A 24103-nucleotide genomic window follows, 5' to 3' on the forward strand; every position below is an offset into this window, starting at 1 on the left:
CAAAAGACTATTGCGATGAAATCGGCTACCGATTTATGTTGGCACCAAACCAATGTTTGTTTTTTTATATCAGGCGACAGTGTTGAGACCCAATCACGTATAATTACGTGATCAGACCATACACGAGCGGCCTCCAGCGCCGCGGTCACCCATCCCATTGTTTCACCGAGCCCTGAATACTGGGAGGAACTCTCACGTACGTTTAGCTTATAGGACAATAATCACCTATATATCTTCAGCATTTATAGACTTTACTAGCTGTCGCCCGCGACTCCGTCCGTGTGGATATATAAAAAAACTTAATTAGTCTAGCCCACCCATCCATCCACATCACATCCATCTAAACATTTGCATTTATAATATTAGTAAGATAAATAAAAAGCAGCTCTTCAAGGCATTAATTCGAAAAAAATGAATAAATAGTATCCAATGTCTTCCTGACTCTAAGCTACCTCCTCACCAATTTTGAACCATATCGGTAAAGCCGTTCTTGAGTTATAAACAGTGTAAGTAACAGGACTTTCTTTTATATATATAGATTAATAAGTCCCTAAGTGATTTTCATTTTTTTTACAAGTTTATCTTTGATATATCAAAATGAAAATAAAACGAAAACATTTTCACATACAACTTGACCCGATCACTTACTACACGTATAAATTAAGAATCAAATTGCAACGTTCGCACGCTTATATCAACAAGTAATGGGAACTCTTTCAGCCTGAAGAACCGAAATAAAATAACTGAAGTCTAGATTATAAAATTCTATAATCTTACTAATATTAAAAACGCGAAAGTTTAGATGGATGTTTGTTTGAAGGTATCTCCGGAACGGCTTAAAGTGTCTCGATAAAATTTGGCACAGATGTAGAACATTGTCTGGAAGAAGACATAGGCTACATAGTTATTTTTAATTCCGTGCGAACGGAGTCGCAGGCGACAGCTAGTTGTATCATAAAAGTATTAGACGAAGTTACCTTTAGTCCCAGGCAGGCAAAACCTACTCATTATATCTTCACGATTAAAATTGGTAAAACCGTTTATGGTGAATTTGAACGTGGGTCGCGAAAGTCAGATCGACTCATACGATACTTTCGTACATGATGTGGTGTTACCAAATTTAGAAGCTTAAGGTACCCGGTATTGTAATTAGTCAGCACGACTCGTATGGGAAAGGAGGCGTGGGAGAGATCGCGTTAATCTTGATAGAGTTTTGAACAAAATATTGCCATCCCACTTATACGAATACAATCAGAAAGGAACAGGTGATTGTTGATTAACGTAATCTTTATAGCTTGATAATTTACAGTTACGCTGTTATATTTGTAGGTATTGTTTTTAATTTTAAATCGTTAATCTAAAACAGGAAATGATCATTTTATTTTACGAATTAGATACTGCTAATTACTTGCTTACGTAGAACATAGTCGACATTTAACTGTTAATATTAAAATAATCAAATTAAACAATAGCGATGTAATACATTTTAACGTTATCCACGTGGTAACATAACCGCGGATATAAAAGTTACTAAAATAGTGATGTTTCCTAATCAATTATCGATATAGATAATTAAAACAATGATTCAATAATTTAGGTATCATTAAATTATACGCAATTATTTAGTCACAAAGTATCAGTATACAAACTGAATCATTAATTTAGTATTCTACAAATATTGTATATTAGGTATAAAATCCGACATTGTGCCAGTGTATAGATGCAACACTAGCCTTATTAAAATATCATAGCTTATGTCCCCTAACTAATCGATCTGAAACTTGACTTGGTAACAAAAGCGCGCCATTCGCGTCAAAATGTTCTAATTAACAATATCTATAATTGCGTTTGACCCAAAAAAAAATAAGGAAAACTAGAAAACAATTGAATTTCCTGTACATAAGGATTGAGCTAGACTAATCCGCCCATGTCCCGTTACAGCGGTATGAGAAGGCGTGAAAAAAATGCATAGTAGCAATTTACCCCGATGTATCGCCACACAATTCTCTCAACAGTCGGCTGACTTCCGCACTCGCGAGTTCGGCGTCCGGGATCTAGAAGCAAAAAACACATAAGTGATGCAATATTCACAAAGTACCATAAACCCTAATAACAAAAATACAACAGTTCGCTTACACCAATTAGGTTAACATAAGCATCGCATACAGCATTTTACACTGTTCAGTCGTGTAACAGGTTCGGAAGAGACATGCATCGCCCCTGACCTTGGCTGACAACCTATGTGCCCTTAAATCCTCTCTCACCGGGTCGCCAATAGTCCCAACCTCATCCAATCCGTGCAATTCCCGGTATATGCAACGATTACGTCATCTACGATAAGGCGCCTATATTTTCGTCTTCGCACTAGTGATGGCCAATTAATATCGACATTCACATAATAATAAGAGTAAATATTGAAAACAAAAAAAACTGTAGCAGTATATACCGATTATAAATATATTTACTAATTGGAAATTTTGACAAAATTATAATTAAAAGAAGTATTCAACGACGAATACAAAACGAATGCAATCGATATTAAAAACGGATTTTACTATTACAATAAACCTAATCTAATGTGGCGGGCGAAGGAGAATACCGCGGGGTATAGTGGGTAGTCCGGCCCTAAATTCCATGGCCGGGTGTCCCACAGGACCGTCCCACGCAGTGCGAACCTAATCTATTGTTAAGTACCAATATTGACGAATAACATGTATCAGTACAAAAGTATAGTATTGCTATGAAAGGCATGAACGTACACGCACAACAATTTAACATCCAAGATTTGGATAGTGTTTAATTTAATTTTGTCATTATAATTTAATCAGTACTTTTAAAAGGAAAATTAGTTCAGAATGAGTAATATTAATTAATAAGAAGTAAAGGATAATATATCGATAGAATAATCAGGAGGTGACAACACGAAGCGAGGCAGCGCGCTCTCAGTCTGATTCGAAACAGCAGTGAACGCGCGCGTGTTTTAACACTTAAGGACGCATACTCGGAAACAATGGTGAGTGATGACAATTATTTTCACATTTAATATTTTTAATTTATTGTTTTTACATAAAACTAAAACACGTAGAGAAGAATTTTTTTTTCTAAATGTTTAATATAAATTTAAAAAAAATACTTTTCAATCTAAAATAAAAGTAAATCGAATTGTTGTATACAGTTGAAAATAATATACTATTTTTAAATTAGAACTATACGAATGACAGTTTTATAGCAACTTACGAAACGCAAAATTATTAGCGTTAACGTTTATAAATAGCTGAGAAAAACGATTCCACGAAAACATTGAAAAATGCGTTAATTTTGCACGCGACATAACAACGTATCTTGTAATATTTTTGTACTACATATCGTAACGTATAAGCCGTGATCTATTATGAGAAAATTATTTACTTCTATTTCATACGAAATAATTTCTTTCTCCATTTATCTATACTAATATTATAATGCGGAAGAGTTTGTTTAAACGCGCTAATCTTAGGAACTACTGATCCGATTTGAATTTTTTTTTTGTTGGATAGTCCATTTATAGAGGAAGGCTTTAGGCTGCGACCAATAGGATTGAAGCGTCAATGAAAAATGTTGCAAAAACGGGGAAAAATATTCACATTTGAGGACTTTCGTTACACAAACTAATTAAGTTTTTTTTATTTAAATTCCGCGCGGACGGAGCCGCGGGCGACAGCTAGTATTATAATATTAAATTATGAAGCAGATTTTTCTATCACCTGTTCTGTTCTCCTGAGTGTATCGGGTCTTTCAGGCATTCCTTATTACTAAAATTGCTTGAAGTTATACTGCTTCGGCATGAGGTCAAGGTCGTTGAATAAATGTCATGTCAACATGGGTCTATTACGCCAAAACATTGCAAAGTTGCGCCTATACGATAAACTGAGATATTAGAAAGCGAGAAAAGTTGCAATGGATAATAGTGTTAGGAAAAATTATACTTCTGCTTCCGATGTTCCCTTAATTATCAACATCAGTTCACTAAACATCCCCAGGTCTAAGTGTCTCGGAGCCAACCCTAAGTCAGGGGTGACTAGGCTATAGTCAAACACGCAGAACAATTGCGGGTTGGTTGATTTTCACACTTATCTTTGAATATCTTCTCAGATACGAGCAGGTTGCATCACGTTTTGCTTCACCGTGATAATGAGGCATACATCACTGTTCTGTTATTTGGCTCAAAAGTTAACAATAATTCGTAAATAATCCAACATACGTCACTTGTTTCCACCACCTGACTCATATGTTAATATTCCAAATATGAACATTCATAAACAAAATTAATTATTTTTTTTTTTATATACGACACGACAAATGTATGGGCAACTTTACTCGGTTATAAAAAAGGACTAAAGAGAATTTTGACAGCAGTTGTCTCGTCATTTAAGAAATTATCAAATAATAAAGAAAAATATCGAATACTTGCTTTATTTGCGCGATCAGTGATTTTATAAATATCATCGAACCTTGATAATATTATATAAAAATATATATAGTAAGTAAATATTTAACAAAATTCAGCATTTTTAAGCTTTCACGGCTGATACAGCGTAACCTATGTACTGTAAGGATAAAAATCCGAAAATGCCGGTGTACTAGCACAACACTAGCCTTACTAAAATGTCCACGTTTATGTCCCCTCACTAATCATTCTGACACTAGACTTTGTAATGTAAGCGCGCCATTCGACCCAAAGGATTGTAATTAATGCCTAAAAGTACAAATATAATAAAGTTCGAGTATTTATTTTAATATGCTACAATATATTAAAGACTGGAAACTTTATAGAGTTTGTATTAAACTTTAGGCAAACCTAAGAGATTAAGATTTGAATTACATTCATAGTAATTGGAAACTTCTGTCAACAATTAAGAACGTTTTTTTTTATATCATAAGGTGGCAAACGAACGAGCGGCCACCTGAAATCGCTGAAATAGCGAATTGACCGTTTGCCCATAGACATACGTAATTGCATATGCGTTGCCTACCTTTAATCAACGGAGGAGTGGATGCACAGAAAGAAAATATCTTACCTTTCCATGCATCCTCTTATCCGAAAAGTCCACTTTCACTTCCCATCCTTTCCTTATAAGAAAAAATGTGGAAAGGGAAAAAGAATAAATTATGCCTCCGGGACGCACACTCAAACGAAACGCGGAATTGCTTCCACTTGACGCCTGTCTTCTGTGTGGTCGTGGTATTTCACCAGGCGAGCCAATTCGTGCGAAGATGTTAAAGCGTGCTCTACCACTGTTATATATGTAATATAATTACGCCAACATCAAAGTAGTAAACAATAAGACATGCAATCAGTACATGCAGTCATAATTCTATTTTAGTTTAAAACAAACCTAAGGAAAACAAAACCATTCACTTCTGAGTAAAGCAATTCAGCCGCAGTTTGATATATTTGTGATCAGCTTCGCGATGCGGTTAGAAATCCGGATGTATCAAGTTTAAGCAGGAGAACTTTAAGTTATCTAACTTGATCTCAATATGCAATGATATGTGAATCGGAACCATCGGTGGCTCAGGGCTTAAACCCTTGACTTGTAATCTGCAGGTCCTGGGTTCAAATACCGCCATGTACCAATGTGTTTTTTTTTTATTTTACATACGTGCATTCCGACGTTCTTACGATAAAGGAAAACATGATGCTAATAGTTTATCCTCTATTTCGTTTATAAGCCATTATAATAAAACTATAGTAAAGTGTTCAAAATATGACATGTTTTCTGAGCCAAAGAATCTAACCTAGTTATATTTTTAATTTAACAGTTTATTCACTCAATTATAATTTTGAAAACGTATACTTAATTAATCTTGTCGACCTAGATTTTTTAACTCGTTCCATTTCTATCCAGAGATTTTTGAATATACCAATTGTGTTCAAGGAGTTTTTACATTTTAGCTGCCATTAAATCTAAGAAAAAAGAAGAAATTAAAACTTTTGAATTCAGTAATGTCAGATCAGTTTTCTCTTGTCTTTCTGTTATTCATGTTCTACAATATTAACACATTTTTCTGCAAACAAGGGTTTTTTTTATTTAAATGCCTGTACAAATTGACTCTATTATCCGTAATACAGTTTTCAGTTTGAGTATTGCCGTGACGGTAGTAAACATTAAGATATTTCTGTACTCGTTACGAACGCGTCTATTGTTTGTGTAAACTACTTATATATTAATCTGGAATCTATTCAAAGAAGATTGCCAATTACTATTTTTTTAGAAAGCCAATTTTATTTTCGACAATGTTACAATTGAAATTGAAGAAATTATTTTACATAGGATTCAAAATAAACATCTTTTCATAGATTTACTAAGACTCGTTTCTAATAAATTTAATAATTAATGACCATCATGAAAATTCATGCCAAAACGCAAATAACACGAAGATTTCTCACATAACATATTAGAAGAAACATTGACTATGACAGATGACACTCTGTTAAAGTCAGACAAATGAATACAGCTTTAAAAAAAAACTACCAATCCTTATACATGAAGACACCACAGTTAGGTAGAGCAGTATACAATGCAATAGTATTATTTGAACACACACCTACTATTCTTTCTCTGCGTAGAGTCTATAAATAAGAAGTCTTTAAACGCCAAAATGGTCAAGGATCCTTTGGGACCTGAAGAATACCATAACGGCAAATTGAGTAGAGTTCACATATCACAAGTCAAAGATGAAATGTATTTATAGGGGATTCATCAAAACCAACCAAAAAATATGGGTACTATTCTACCCTCGCGTGATATTTTCTGGTGCTGACCTCCACCCACTGTACCTAATAAACGTACAAACGTATTATAAAGCCGCATAAAAATATCTATTTCGACTCGTCGCGACTCGCAACTATTACTATTATAAATAAGTGTACACCTCACGTTTTCACACGGTCCGCACGTCTTATTGTTAGTCACACAATTTGTATGCACGGTGTAACAGGTGGCCGCTAAAATAGAACTCTTCATGTCGCTACAGTTATACGGTGTAAATAACGCAAAATAAAAGAAATTTCTAGACTCTAATATACGTATATCGAATAAAAACTTTCACTGAAGTGATTACTAACAGCTTTTATTAAAACATTTCATAAGCAAACCTGGAAATATTATTTAATAATAATATTATTTTTTTTATTTATTTAACAATACAATTTTGAATACAAATAAACATATGTTTAACGCTAAATAAACCTCATTGGTTTGGTATAAGCGTTAAGGTCTTCCGGACAAAAATATTTTGAGCTTGCACTTTATGTTTTTTCGTGAAATACATTTTATCAAATCTGAGGGTAGTTCGTTCACCAATCTAGGAACGATGTAACTTGCAGTGCGCTCACCGTATACATTTTTTGCGCCGACGGTACGAAACTGGTTTAGAGTTATCCATATAAAGCCATTTATTTCCTTACAGAAAAATCATACAATAAAATTTATAATGTAACTACTTTTTTTTTTAACTATCTGTAGGAACCCCTGTTCGGGTAAAGGCCTCCTCCAAAGATGCCCAATTTTCTCTATCTCGTGCCACGTGTGTCCAGGTAGTGCCGCCTACTTTCTTTATTTCATCATCCCATCGTGTAATCGGTCTTCCTATTCCTCTTCTTCCTTTCCTTCCTTGGAAATATTATTTAGTAAAGTATATTTATGCTTTATATAACGGTCCAACGTTTGAAAAGAATCATAACTTTATGAGATTATTCTGTGGGCCTCGCACGAATATTTATGACAAAATTTGTAATAAAATTTAGGCAGCGCCCGTTTCGTAAAGTACACCAAAATGTTGACATAATTGTCAATGACAATAACAAGGCGATTGTCACAAACCTTCATGCTAGGCCCACTATAAATAAGTACTAGAAGCTTTATACCTAATACACAAACTATATTCTAAACAAAATACAACAAACAATTAACTGTCAATCATGGCACGCTTTATGTGCAGTTCAAAACCAGTATTACTTTGTACAAAACCGCTGTACATTAATTTTACCATCATAATAAATCACATAAAGATTTATTACTTGTCAAGACATTGTAGCTTGTTATTTTACACAGAAGCATTTTGGGTAAAAACCTCGAAAATCGCATAACTATATCAAATTACATTATCTCTTTCTCTCTTACTATGATAGAAAGAAACAGCACTACTAACATCGAGTATTCGTAGGCACATATAGTCGATTACAAAATCGGTTAAAAGCTGATATCCCTCACAATAGCGGGCGAGTCTGCGATCACAATGCATCCCACGCGATGCTATTTCAGTGCTGGATGTTCCCACTGGAGTGCAGGGCTGCAGCAAAGGTCGTACGAATGTTTTGAATACAATATGAATTATTAACATAATTACCAAATCCGACACTTATAATACATATGCAATGTTTTGTGATACGTGACGTAAGGTTGAGGGATAACTGTAGGTTTCCGAGACCAAAATATCTTTGACGAAACAGAAATAACAAATTTTTAAACGCGGTTTTATTTAAGAAAAATAAACATGAAAACCACATCATTCTTTAAACGAAAACAATATTTTATTAATTACAAATTATTACGGAAGTGATATTGCACAATAAAATGTTCAAAGCCAACTGGATAGAATTATAGAGGGTGATGTAAAAAATTAAATATTAATTATTTTTGACAAAAGACATTCTATTAAATTATTCAAACTTTCGTGAGACATTATACTAAACTGATATATAAACACGGCTAAACACTCACGTATATACGTCCGGTGGCGGCACCGACTAGTTTCGAGCCCATCGGGGGCCCTTCATCAGGATGAGTGGAACTAGTGAAGGGCCCCCGATGGGCTCGAAACTAGTCGGTGCCGCCACCGGACGTATATACGTGAGTGTTTAGCCGTGTTTATATATCAAAAGACATTCTAGTGGAGAGTTTGTGTGAAATGAAGAATAAAATTGATGCATGTAATTCTCGTAGCAAAAGACCTTGATAGTCTAAAAGAAGCGAGCAGTGTGGGCGAGGAGAAAGAAAACTTACAATATGTAAAATGAGATGAAAATCGTATAAATTTTAATATCTTAAACAGAGTAAATTAAGAAAAATGCTTTGTACCCACGACTCATTGTACGAGTATAATGTAACCGTAGGTTTCCACTGCCGAAGTACAGAAACATATAGTCTCTGATTTAAAGAATGTGAGAGGGTTGAAGCTGTCTTTATATATTTTTCCTTTCACCTTTGTACTTAGAAATGTTACTTGTGCTTTAAATGTTATTTAAAACACAAATAGTCCCCACAATTCAAGATTCCTTTTAAAGAAAGATACCTTGAAAACAGTTTTATAACAAATATTTCATTGAAAAAAGCAGTGACGTAATTCACAGAACTTCAGAAAACTATCAGATTACATGGTAAAGAAAAACGAACGAAAATATAATAATCAACTTATAACAAAATAACTGATAGTTTATATTATCTTAGAATATTGTCGCGATAATCGTTTAAAAAGCGATATAATAAAACCTATATCGGCTAATAGATAAGTTATTTAAAAAAAATGTATTCCAAATTCAAAAAACTAAAATTAAAAATCGAAATAAAACACATGAAAGAACATGTCTTCATGCAAAAATACGCGTAAGATTAGAATTTTCTTTTGTTTGTATATAATTTTGAGATGGAATGTTGGCAACGTTATATGCAGTAAACAAAATCGTAACGATCAAAGCATTCAACAGTATTATATAGTTAGGTATAATTTATAATGTCTATAAAAAGGGCTGCACAAGCGCTGACAATTTCATATCAGACGCGACCCTGAGGCCAAAGGACATGTTACTCATAAGTAGTAATAATTGTAAAATATGAGTAACACTATATCTAATATTTATGGTCTTTTTAAAGACGATATATGCAAGGATTCTTACTACTCTTATATATTGTCATCACTGTCATTCTCTTTAAAAAAATTGAGACAACATTATGTTTGTTTCGTAAGTGTATTTTGAAACATCTACAACTAAAATGTTATAATTACATTTTTTGACGATTGACTAATATTTATTTGCCTAACAGAGACACCCACAGTATCTCCAGGCCTATAAGTAACAGAGCATAAAAAGCGACTCGCAGTAACAGTTTTAGCTTTATTCTAATAATCTCATAGAGAGACATCTGCAGAGCTGTCAGTCCTTTTCAACTCAGCGCCGTGGACGGTTCCTCAACTGCGCTCTACCCCAACTCCGGCATCGGTTCAAGCCCTTACCTTCATATTACCATATTTTTTAAATCTTATCATCATGCCAAATACACAGTCATTGTAACAGAAATGATGCAAATATAAATCGCTGAATGGAATAAACCGTCGATGACGGCATGGCTAATGAATAAAAAAACGTGTGACAATCATTGTCCGCATTGTTCCTGGCGCGTACGTATTGTTACTGTTAAGGAGGGGTTACAGTTGCGTCTCTTGGATGATCGATTATACAACAAGCCAACCAAATCTTATATAATTCAATATAGGAACACACATATCTAACACTAAACTAATTGCCTACTTAAGGTAGGTAATGCATCTGCAATATTCAAGCTTGTGGCAAATGTCTCTGCGCAGCGGTCACTTCGCCATTTTTTCGGAATTAGATGGCCGTTTGGTCATTTGCTATAGTACTTTTCAAATATCTTCGCAGCCCAAAGTCAACAGCGCGCTGCATAATGCCCTTCCCCCTTATTCCACTGCCCCTCATTACACCTAAGTAAAAGTGGAAAAGCGCGAAGGCAAGAGCTACCAAGATATATGATTACTATACTTTCTTCTATATCACTTCTCTAAATGCGCTGTTTAGAAGTGAATCGAGAGATTCAAGTAGTTTAAACATTTTCTTTTGTAGATTTTCGTTACTAACATTTACATGCAAGTATGTTACATATAAGAGTTAATAATACCTTTATCTACAACAACTTTAATCTGAGACTTCGTATTCGCAGTTTATCTACCTAAAACATGGAAACAGCATTATCAACCAAACGTTATCACTATCGGAAAAACTCAATAACATGCAACAATCAATTTTCTCCTTTATCAGTACTGCCATTGCAATTTCAATGTTTGAATACATTTCAATAAGATCGTCGGTGGCTCAGTGGTCAAGCACTTGACTTGCAAATCTGCAGGTCCTGGGTTCAAATCCCGCCATGTACAGTCAGCGTCATATAGATCGTCACAGACAAGATATGCAAATATATAGGTACACCAAAAGTAATCAATTATATCGGTACAACAAAAGTCCTCAAAATAATAGATACATTCACCCTGCTCAAAAACATCGGTACATACACAGCGTCAAATATATGAGTACATGCAAGATGCTCATAAATATCGTAGCAGCCACAGCGTCATAAGTAACGAAGCAGTCAAGGTGCGCAAAAATATCGGTACATTTGACAAAATTGAACTCTATCTCTATATACTTGTGATACAATTTGGAATAAACTACTTCTGTTACATTCATTTGACACTTTGTATTAACATTATAGGTTGTCCGGAAAGTTCGTTCTGATTTTCGATATAAAGCTTACAATAGACTGTAGCTGAAGTGGATTCATTTTCGGATTTTCACCATTATCAAACGTCACAAATATTTCTATATTGTGAATAATTTCATTTCATTGGTTGGTTCATGAGATAAAAACTAATTTTTAAAATTTTATCCAATAATAAAAGACGTTTTAGGTATAGAGTCGTACCAATATAATTTAAAAACATTTCCAAAAATTTAAGAGAACAGGGTTTCAATTTTCCTTATAAAGCGGCACGAACTTACTGGGCAACCCATTATTTTTCTTCTCCTGTCATAACGCTTAAATATAAAAGTTTGTCACGCCGAATATGACAGATACGTATTAACTAATATCAAATTTTGCCTTGTTACAATATATATAATACTAGATTGGCGCAGTATTCTAGTATGTTTGTCGTAATATGTAAGTTTACCGGTTCGAATCTCAGGCTACTTTTTTCATTTTATCAATCACGGGGTTATTTTTTCATAACCAGTAAAAATTTGGTAATGTAAAATTTTGTTCGACAATTTTTTTTTATAATTTTCGCTGTCGGGTAGAAAGAAATTTAAATAAAGTTAACAACAATTAGGTCAGACCATCGCGGGTGAAGTGAGTGGGCGGAGCGTGGATTGTCTTTGCGGGTTTTAAGAACGGTACGCGCGGAAACTATACGTACAAGTGTTATCTACACATGTGTGCGCGCCCACGCACACTGGAATGTTTATTGCAATCGACCAAAAATTTGATGTAGTTTGGATATTGACATTCAGTTTTTTTTCTTTGTTTCTTAAATATAATCAGTATCAGTAAAAGGTAAAAGTAAAAGTGTTATTTTTACCGGTACAAGCTTAACAAACATGAGTAGTAAACAAATTACATGCCAATAGCATCGCTTTATCTCCTTCATTTTTGTTTGAAATAGAAAAGTACTCATTAGTCCAAGGCAACTACGGCGATAGAATTTAATTACATGTGCTTCGATATTAAAATTAAAAAGTTTAAATATAAAAAAAAAAATAGTGGCTTGGGATTTGAACCGCCGACCTTACGTACCAACGGCGGCGAACGGTAAGGCCACGAGACCAAACTAGCATATATGATGACAAACTTAAATTTGATGTCGGTTTTATCTACATAATATCTGTCATCCGCGTCGAACACTTTTAGTAAATTTTGAAAAATGGTTTGATGCAAATTGTCAAATGAATGTAACAGAAGTAGTTTATTCCAAATTGTATCACAAGTATATAGAGATAGAGTTCAATTTTGTCAAATGTACCGATATTTTTGCGCACCTTGACTGCTTCGTTACTTATGACGCTGTGGCTGCTACGATATTTATGAGCATCTTGCATGTACTCATATATTTGACGCTGTGTATGTACCGATGTATTTGAGCAGGGTGAATGTATCTATAATTTTGAGGACTTTTGTTGTACCGATATAATTGAATACTTTTGGTGTACCTATATATTTGCATATCTTGTCTGTGACGATCTATAAGACGCTGACTGTACCAATGTGTTTTTCGATTTCCGATTTACATATGTACGTTTATCCGATGTTCTTACGGTGAAGGAAAACATCGTGATGCAACCTGCACATATCTGAGAATAAATTCAAAGATATGTGTGAAGTCAACCAGCCCGCACTTGGCCAGCGTGTTTGACTATGGCCTAATCACCCTTAAATTAGGGTAGGCTCCGTGCCCCTCGGTGGGGACGTATAGTGAGCTGATGATGATGATGAATACATTTCAAGAAACCCTTTTCACAACATGCTATTTCTGTTTTCTCAAAGAGATGAAAGGTGTGGCAATATTGTTATTAAACAAGTACCACGTAAATGAACCCTCGTCGTTAAAACTATTATCTGAAATGCGGATACATTTAGCTATCAAGCCCTAGGATAAGATTATTAGGGTTCCGTACCTCGAAACGATAAAGAACTGAAATTATAGGATCACTTTGATGTCTATCAGTCAAGACCCTTTTCCTTAAAGTGTGAAGGTACCAAGCTAGAATTTATTTTATATCTTCCCAAGATACGCAAGAAGAGTCACGTGAGACATCCTATCAACTTCCAACTCTTCCTCTTGTCAAGTTCCTTATCCAATATCCCTTTTCTACCTTCTACAAACTATGGTTTTTTTTTCAAATACCCGTACAGTAAAATATATGCTATGACCCCTAAAGGACCTTACTAAAGTGGCGCTACCAATAGTTCCATGTCGTTTAACTTAATGCATTGACAAACAAAGTGAATTGGCAACTTGACTCGCTTAGTTGGCGTTTGTTTGCCGATATTATATCCTTTGCGTGTTAGATCACTATTGGATAACTGGAAAATTATGTTTCATTAGAACACCCTATTGTTTTATGACATGCATATACTTTAGCTATGGTGAATTATTTTAAGTCTTAAATTCATCGTAATTTGTTGGCAAACTGTTCTACTCAGGCAGCTCATTTAACCATGGGTTTCCACTACCATGTGTACAAAACATATAGACATTCCTTCACTTGGAACAGAACAGAGATGAAAAATGTTTTGTACAGGAATTTTGCCAGTAGATTCTAGGAAACCGTGATTTCATCTGCGTGGAATTAAAAAATCTAGTAATAATTATATCCAATGTCACGCGGATACAGTGTAGCTTCCCAACAGTAAGAGAATTTTTCATATCGGTTCAGTAGTTTCGGGGCATATTAAATGCGAACAAACAAATAATCAAGTTTTTTTCTTTTTATAATATTGGTATTGGTTAAAGATTGTGCCTATAAAAATATTCGAATGTTGTTTGTATGAGGTCATTGCTTTAATGTATATTACATGTATCGGAAACTGTAACACGATTTTTATAACTCATGTGGATTAAAGCTTATTTTTATTTAAGTAAACAAGCGTATTTTAATAATTTTTATCACTTTTAGATTATTAAAGTGTAACCAGGTAAAACACGGTTTTATTTATACAAATAAATAATACTATAATAATATTATAAATGCGAAATTTGGATGGAAGGATGGATGTTTGTTAGAAGGTAACTTGAGAATGGCTCAACGAATCTTGATGAAATTTGGCATACATGTAAAACATAGTCTGAATGTACATATAGGCTACTTGTTAATTTTGTAATTCCGCGCAGACGGAGTCGCGGGCGATAGCTAGTAATAAAACAAATAAAGGGGTCTTGTAATGAAAAGTATTTAATTATTATTGTCTACTAACATGAGTTACTTAGTATTTACTTCAAAAACAAAGTAGAACAAAGAAAGGTAAAGAGAAGACTCGTGTAAAATCTATTATCATAAATTTGTGAACATGAATCACATTTAAAACAATATTAGTAAAGTTCTTTAGTTCAGAATGGTACCTTACGTACAAACAAACATTAGCGGGCTAATTTCCTCGTCTTATACGCTACAAATCGCGACGCACCTTGACCTTGCTTCGGCGCCCTACATTGGTAATTGATAGCGATTGGCCCAATTGCACAAGACAAAGCGGGTCCAACAACTAAATGTCTTACCATCATTTATAAATAAGAAATGAGGCCAAACTAACTATTTATAATATTATTAAAAGCAAATTTTAAATTTAAAAAACAGAATACCGACTAATTCGTGATTTTTTTTGTAACCATGCAAACATGTTGCAAATTATGCATTTTTTTGTTTTTATACAGAACTTCTATTACTGCTAAATTATTTGCACTTTGGTATTTTATTACTTCATATACTAACATTAATTTTTATCTTTAATAATGTACGCAATTACTAAGTACATAATTACAATATGTATCGGCACAACGCGAGTCTTATTAAAATATCAACGCCTATTCCCCTCATCAATCAATCAGACACTTGACTTGGTAACGAAAGCGCGCCAATCGCTCCGAAATATTCAACTAATATTGTTTAAAAAAATATATTATTTTGTCTAAACCCGCTACCGCCTGTGACATAGTTACCATGACCCGTTACACATGTTCTAAATAAGGTTTAAAGTATTGTTCCTTAGCCGTCCAAATACGTATGACACATTTGCGTGACTCTGATGCGCTTTCTTTGATATGCCCTCCAAATATGGTAGATGCATTATGCCCTTCGTGCGTTAAAACAGGTTCTGTTTATGAATCACTTGTTAATATTAATTGAATTATCAAGAGTTGTAAATGTCTTAGAAGTGGACATTGTAAACACTTCGTAGACATGTCATTATTTTTATATCTCACTGGCACTGGTATTCTTGACATGAGAAGGAAAACTTATACGATTATTCTAAGAAACCACTGTTTTTATTATATTATTTAAGTAGAGTTTTACGGAAAAGTATGACAATTATATAAATAGAAAGAATTTAGCCTATTCTTTTTAGTATATTTTTTCCCTATTCACAGAATTTGTCAAATGTGTTCACAATTCGCAAACTTTACCATCTAGAAGATGCTTTTCTTACATCCAATAAACAAGAAATTTTATCTTACTAATATTACAAATGTGAATATTTGGATGTTTGCTAGCAAGTATCTCCAGAAAGGCTGCATGTATCCTGCTGAAATTTGGCATACATGTAGAACATATAGGGTACTCATTAAGTTTTTTTTTTAATTCCGCGCAAAGTCACGTGCGACGACTAGTTAAACATATATTCACATCAATAGATTAAAACCAATCGTTGCATAATTTATGTCGCGTAATTGAATAAGGAATGCGTGGTAAAGTAAACAGAGACATGAAAGAAAAGCGCATGCCAAGGTTATCCCAAGGCCGTGTGCATATCCAATTGGACATCTGTAATTGTAAAGAAGCTGCCTTTCGTGTGAAACTGGCATAAATACATAAACATTTCATTTAATGGTTGGTCAGTTTTAAGGCCGCAACACACTGGAGTTTTAACGTACGTTACATTTCTCGTTACATGTTAGTTTACTGCTAGCTATCACCCACGACTCTATCCGCGGTAAATTAAAAAAAAACTTATAGACGATGTGTTCTTCCAGACTATGTTCTACATATATGCCAAATTTCAGCAAGATCCATGCAGCCGTTCCGGAGACCTTCAACAAATATTTACGCATTTATAATATTAGTAAGATTGCTCTCTTGAAAGTGCCATGATAGGACTGCAGCGTTATAAATCGTTTGGTCACTAAAGCCGACTCTTAGTGTACATTACTGTGAATTATTAAAATCCAATAATTTTAAAATACACGTCACATATGACAAATAGTTTTTACGAGAAAGTTAGTGATGAATAAATGTCGATATCATTGTGTCAATAACTTAATCCCCTACCACTGTAAAGTGATGTCATATCAAAGTCGAACGAGATCGTTATCTCGCATACATTATCGGTCATATATGCACTCGATAGAGGCAAGGTCAAAAAGAAAAATGCAATGCGATTATATACAGGGACAAATAATGTAGAGCAGTAAGGAAATCGCTTCTGCCATTAGTAACGACCTCTTTTAGCTAATTGAATCTACAATAAATATATATTTTTATTAGTACAGTACTTTAATTGGCTACAATAATTACTGGCTATATTAGGATTCTTCATAAAAATAAACTAGCTGTTTGAACCTGGAGTCGCTCGGTACAATATCAATTACACAGTTTAGGATGCCAAAGATTTTTCTCTAACAAATCAGTCCTGTTTGTTGAACAAAAGTTTAACTATTTTTTTTTTGTTCCAGTCGACAAACGACGCAGGACCAGCCATTTGCAACAGCTGCAACGCAGTGATCCAAGGCAGAGTGAGTAAATTTTAAAATTTTTAAATCACATTTCATCATCATTAGCTCTCTATAGGTCCCCACTGAGGAGCTCGGACCCTACCCTAAGTCAGGGCTGACTAGGCCATGTGAACTCGAAATACATACAGGTCATATGTTATTGTACTCGGGTAGTAATATTAATTAAGATTTGTTGCAATCGTATCGCGATGATTAATTGAAGCCGTAGTTGTTTGCTCCACATCCTTCCATACCAAAGCAATTTAATTGAGAGATAAAACCATGACTCACGAGATGGTAGTCAATTATTTTTATTACATTTGTACGACGCAATTAATAACATGGGCATAGAATCTTCGTATTCCCTTTGTACGTTTTTATGATCTTCCTTTAGATTTTTTTCTAACAATTATGAAGAGTTCATTTTCAGCCAGCACTTGTTTTTGAGTAAAACCGTGTCAATAAGCCTAGTGCAAATAAAGCAATGATAAACATACAATTATTTACAATGTACTTACGTCATCGATTGATAAAATAATAAGTTATCGACAAATAGATCTTAATGTACAAAGAGCAACGTAGAAATATACACAAAAAAAAACAATGAAAAACAAAAAAAATGATTTAAAGTTATCATGTAGTGTGTTGAGAGCGTCTGTGGCTCAGGGGTCAAGCACTTGAATTACAATCCGCAGGCCCTGGGTTCGAATCCCGCCATGTACCAATATGTTTTTCCATTTCCGATTTACATATGTACATTTAACCGATGTTTTTACGGTGAAGGAAAACATCGTGATGCAACTAACCCTCGGCCAACGTGGTTGACTATGGCCTAGTCACCCCTAACTTAGGGTAGGCTCCGAGCCCTTCGGTGGGGACGTATGTTAGTATCGCTTAGCAAACCAGAAAAACTACCCATATTTTTTTCAAAATTTGACACCTTTTTATGACGATAAACATTCCTGGCACATATGAAAAAAAATAAAAATTTTGTCCTCACGAAATAGTTAACGGTTAGGTATAACCAGATAGTACTTGTGTTGCCATGTGTACCAGCAAATAAATCCATTCGGAAATTTCGAGATATCGATAACATTGTTACAACGCGACACAATTCACTGTATTAATAAATAAAGGTTCTAGAACTCATTTCATAGGGTTACCAAGTAAAATGTTTCCACTATTCAAATTCAATAAATTCAATCTTAAAATATTTCAGATCAGCGATTATTCACATACTCCCGCCTTTTAAGCTTGCGAAATATATTGTAAAAACCTCCCGATGATAAGTAACTTAAAATTAAACATAACCTAGAGAACAAGACATCGAATTAAACAAAGTCCTAACTTCGCTTTATTTTCAAGATGTAGGAATCCAATCTTACATTTCCTCATTCCTACAAACTTTTGATAACCAAACTCTACATTAACGTTCACAGATCGTGACTGCACTGAACAAGAAATGGCATCCGGAGCACTTCGCGTGCAACACGTGCCGCAAGCCTATCGACGGCTCAAAGTTCCACCAGCACGACGGCGGTGTTGTCTGCGTGCCATGCTACGCCCAGCACTACAGCCCGAGGTGCCACGGCTGCGGCGACCCTATCACAGACGTAAGTAACATTTGTAACTGACTGTTGTTGTTTTTTTTTTAAATACTATGACAAATGCGCTAGCAGCCACTTGAATAAACACAATAGCGGAGCAACGTGTACCCATAGGCACGCGCATTTGCAGATGCGTAACTAACCTTTAACCGACATATGGAGGACGCACAGAAAGAGAATATTTCCTTCCCATGCGTCTCTTCCTCTGAGAAAAATCAACTTTCCTATTTATAATCAAAAGGTGAGAAGGGAGAGAGGAATAATTTAGGCCTCCGCCACGCTCTGATTGTCACCACCAACCATAATAATAGTGCCAAAGACGGTAAATCAACCATACCACTTATTGGTGAAGCTAACAACTAGTGTGATTAAGAATTAACATTTAAGAGTTTACTTATTATAAACCTACAGAAAGATATGCTCATTGAGATAACCCAATATCAATATGCTTTTGTACTATTTTAGTTGGCATATTAAATTTTGAAAATTACTTTTTATCCAACTCTATGTGCAACTGATCTAACATTGGGTAGACGTGAAAATGACGCAAAAATCATTGACAAGTTAGATGACGCAACGTCGGCAAACAGACCGCTCCTTGTAAGGCAGTAAAATGTTTTATAGCTCAGCCCACGCCCCACAATCAACGCGGCGTAAAGATGATGTTATCACCAACTTCGCTCCAAAGTAGTTACAACCAGACCTATAAACTTTGTAGGATAGGTAACCGAACCTACCTCAATAGCATCTATAATTTCAAAGTGACTGATTGACTTACACCAACCCGCACTGGGCCAGCGTGATTGACTATGGCCTCGTCACATCTAACTTAGAGTAGGCTCCGAACTGCTCAGTAGGACGTATAGCGAGCTGATGGTGAAGCTAATGATGATGAATCCAAACTATTGCCAAGAAATTACAAAGTGTAGAAAGAACACAATTCGTTTATCATAGCAAATGAATACATCTCAAACTACATTGCCTATAAGCAACCTTGTTACATTTAACATTTTTTTTAATCCTGCTCATTTAAAATGTCCACATTACTAAACAAACTGGTCAATTATAAAAAAACTCTCATGATTCACACACATCCGACCTCGTGAGATGTCGCTAATAAACTAATGAATTATTTATCAATGTACACAGCTGTATAACAACTGGATATACCACATGTAAACAAATCACTCGGAAGATGCTGTCTGATACATATCTATGATGCAATTATAGACATTACGCGCACACAAGTTTGCATTTATACATCGTTGTATAGTACTTCCAGTTAAATAGATTATTTATCTACGCTTATTCAATAACTAAGAAGAAATTGCAAGAGATTTTTGAGAACATTGGCTTTCAATAATAACTAAGAAGTTAAATATAGCATACAAATAAACAAAATTATCGCAGTTTATATAATTTTCATAGTATGTTGGTATTATATGTTACAAGTAAATATGCTTTAAAGCATTAGCATAGTGAATTCATTATAGTCGTGAACATATATCAGATATGAGTCATATTACTCTCATAGTCGTGTTGTAAACGTAAGTTCAAATAACCTTATTTACAAATTTCTATAAAATGTGACCTTGACTTGGTCGTTTAATTTTTTTTTTGTAAAAAACCTATTCCATTGTTTCATTTCCAATGCCAAATAACTTCTCCAATTTAATCACTATAGCCTTTATTACTCCGAACCATCGATTTCGAGAATCAAGTATTAAAACACATTGGTCGTTCTATAATAAAAACGAAATTATCCTTTACAATTTCCAATTTGGGATTTACTTTCAGACTCTTTATCTCTATCTCAGATTTAAATAACGTAGTTCAAGGGCGGCATTAATACGAATGGTTTCGTCCACATGATGCCACTGACTCAACGGTTGCACACCGCCGGAATGATAAACTACGCCCACGAGTAACACGTAACACGCTAATGACCGTAAGAAATTTCGGCAATAATATCTTCCGGTTACCGCAAACTCTTGTCTGTTTGTTTAACGTTATTTACAACTGGAAATATCTGGATATTTAAAACAATTCTTGAAACATTACTAGCTGTAGCGGGACTCAGAGTTAAATAAACATAATTAGTAGCCTATGTGTTCTTCCAGACTATGTTCTACATCTATGCCAAATTTAATTAAGATCCGTTGAGGCGTTCCCAAGATACCTTCGAACAAACATCCATCTATCGATCATATGCCTAGCTATTTGTCAAAGTATACATCGTCTTTGAATATTTATATTGTTCTATATTTCATAATCATGAGTTTCCACCTGTATAAGAACGTTTTGTCAACATGTTTTGTACAGATGTTTCGGCGGTGGAACTTCCCTTTCCAATACTATTTGCACGTTACAAAAAATAATTCTTTATAAATTTAATTACATTCACATGATTAATGCGTAGTTTAACAAAGAGGTTTTATTTGGGTATACCCTGTTTACTATAGAGTCAGAATTGTCTCTGGCGCAATGACATCATTTGTTTATGAAAAAAAAAACAAAGTCCGCTCAGCCGTGCGCAGTGATAAGTGTATCTCCATACTAGTGACACAGTGATTTATAAACTGAATAGGACTAGTCCTAAATCTATTCCGTATTAAATGTAAAAAAAAAAACATTCTCTACATACAAAGCTTTTAAGCTAAAAACTCGAAGGAATATTGTATTAACTCAAAAAAGTTACGCAAAAGTATATGCTGAATGAAAAAATCCTATGTACTCTGAAATTATACACTTTTTAATTTTATCTTTAACTCGTGTTTAAAGTACCAAAACTTACGTTTCTTAACAATCATGACCTCGACAACAATAATTTCTTTTTAAATATTACCAACGCAACAAAATTGATTGCTTCATTTGCATAAACAGTGCAAGTTTATTTAAAGACTTTACAATAATCTTATGTACTTTAATGTCCTTAATCTGTATTTTAATGTGGCCGCCCTATCCGAGGCTATTTATACATTCGTTTAACAGGAACGTAATGTCTAGCATTGGGAGACAACAAGCTTTTAATCATTCATACAGCTTTTGATGATGTAATCGTATGCGTCCGAAGATTCATATCCAAATATACAATACAATGGACATAAAGATGTTTTCAACATGAATTTATTATCAAGATTTATGCCTGTACGTACACGTCTTTAATGGCGTACTTTAATATATTTTACTAAAGAGATTTTAACAGTTTTTGTTGAGAATTAATATAATCAAGACTTCAATTCTCAATTGTAATAGAAACTCAAGGTATCCTATAACTATATCATCTTCTATTTGTTACTAAATTATTATATTTTTCTATTTACAGCGTGTAATTCAAGCTCTGGGAGTATCGTGGCATTCAAATCACTTCGTATGCGGTGGCTGTAGGAAGGAACTTGGTGGTGGTGGCTTCATGGAACAGGTAAAAGTTCTATTTCATCTCTTAGGTTCTTAATTGAACCTTGTTTTCATTTTGTCCGACTCACGAGGACTAATGGGTTTGTTTTGATTACAGGCTGGCAGGCCTTATTGCTCGGGGTGCTACGCTGAGAAGTTCGCGGCCCGATGTGCCAGTTGCAGCAAACCTATCGTGGACAAGGCCATCATTGCCCTTAACGCCAAATGGCATGGTGCATGCTTTACTTGCAAGGTAATATAAATAGACATTACTAGCCTTCTGTTCTTTCAGGCTATGCTCTACATCTATGCCAAATTTCATAAAGATCCTTAGAATCGTGCCGGAGATACCTTCAAACAAACATCCATCCATCTAAACATTCGCATTTATAGCTAAAATAGTAGTTAGTATTAGTAAGATGAAAATAAACAGAATGCACAGTTAAGTAGACGCGAGTGCTTCTTTTTGAAGTCGGATAAAATGGACTCTTGGGAGATGAGAGATGGAAACTTGGGGATAATCTTAGACTTTGAATACTATGTAAATAATATTACAAAGACTGGAATAAAAGTAAATTGTCCCTAAAAAGAAGTAAATGAAAATATTCGTTTATTTTCCAGAAATGCAGGAATCCAGTGACGGACTCTACTTTCTCGGTATTGGATAACATGCCGCTGTGCGGAAAATGCGCTTAAACACGCAGACAAACACATTCACACCCATCAACATACGATGTCTATTTAATATATATTTAGTTCACATACTAAACGCGGCACTCTCTATTGCCTTTAATTTATATGAAGCTTAAGCGATACCACTATACTTATATCCTTTACAGTAGGTTTCCGAGACCAAAATCCTTGTATATAACATACTAGCTGTCGCCAGCGACTCCATCCGCGTGGATATATAAAAAAGTCAATTAGTGTAGCCTACCCATCTATCTATCCACATCTAAACATTCGCATTTATAATATTAGTAAGTTAAATAAAAAGCAGCTCTTCAAGGCATAAATTCGAAAAAAAATGAATAAATAGTATCCTATGTCCGTCTCCTGGCTCTAAGCTACCTCCTCACCAATTTTCAGGCATATCGGTAAAGCCGTTCTTGAGTTATAAATAGTGTAACTAACACCACTTTCTTTTATATATATATAGATTATACCTTTTTTGTCAAAGATAATGACAGAAATGATATGTTTTATACAGAGATTTTGATCTCAGGAGCCAACTGTAAAAGTTTGGTTATATTTTGTCACAAAATTAGAATTCGTACGCATAAAAATTCAAATAAGTGTTTCAACTCACGAAGCGTCAATAGACTAATAGTTAAGGGTATGGATTTCCGATCACAAGATCGGGGTTTCGAACCCCGCCATTCGACTATTGTCGTAAACCATTACTAGCACAAGCCTAGAGCTTAATTAGAATGGTAAAAGAAATATTAGTAAATTTCCAAATAAAATCTGATAATATTTTTATAAAAAAAAAAGAAAAAAAGAACTTATAAAGGATTTTAGTGCTTAAGCACAATTTAATGTTATTAAGTTTTACCATCACATTAGAATTACGACTCTATGGAATAAGCCATAAGGTATATTTTATTAATTTATGTGGTCGCTTTACAAAGACATTTTGTTTATAAGATGATATATTTTTGTATCTTCAAACTATTTACATGCATATTCTATACGTTTACAATTGTTATTGTGACAAACAATACATTTTACGCTTCTCGAAGACTTGAGTTTTCAATAAAGCACATTTGGTTTTTTTAAAT

At 34.4% G+C, this 24103-nt stretch overlaps 2 protein-coding genes across 2 annotated transcripts in view; one reads left to right on the forward strand and one right to left on the reverse strand.

Annotated features, from left to right (window-relative positions):
- The window catches only part of LOC106115476 (uncharacterized), a 35751-nt gene that overhangs the window by 4510 nt on the left and 7138 nt on the right, over positions 1-24103 (reverse strand). The window contains exon 16 of the mRNA XM_013308870.1: positions 1984-2054. Within this exon, the coding sequence (XP_013164324.1) occupies positions 1984-2054 (71 nt within the window). The remainder of the gene's footprint in view (positions 1-1983; positions 2055-24103) is intronic.
- LOC106115477 (transforming growth factor beta-1-induced transcript 1 protein) lies at positions 2917-23929 on the forward strand. The gene is made up of 7 exons (XM_013308871.1): positions 2917-3013; positions 17281-17340; positions 18759-18932; positions 22252-22347; positions 22441-22575; positions 22944-23218; positions 23276-23929. Exons 1-6 carry the CDS (start codon positions 3011-3013, stop codon positions 23016-23018), a joined length of 543 nt encoding a protein of 180 aa, XP_013164325.1. The 5' UTR covers positions 2917-3010; the 3' UTR covers positions 23019-23218; positions 23276-23929.

This window comes from Papilio xuthus, unplaced genomic scaffold (genome assembly GCF_000836235.2).
Source record: "Papilio xuthus unplaced genomic scaffold, Pxut_1.1 DF827789.1, whole genome shotgun sequence".
Classification (NCBI taxonomy): domain Eukaryota; kingdom Metazoa; phylum Arthropoda; class Insecta; order Lepidoptera; family Papilionidae; genus Papilio; species Papilio xuthus.

Coding starts and splice junctions, on each gene's coding strand:
- LOC106115477 (XM_013308871.1), top strand. Junction 22,348..22,440: donor GTGGTGGCTTCATGGAACAG/GTAAAAGTTCTA, acceptor TTTTGATTACAG/GCTGGCAGGCCTTATTGCTC. Junction 22,576..22,943: donor GTGCATGCTTTACTTGCAAG/GTAATATAAATA, acceptor TTTATTTTCCAG/AAATGCAGGAATCCAGTGAC.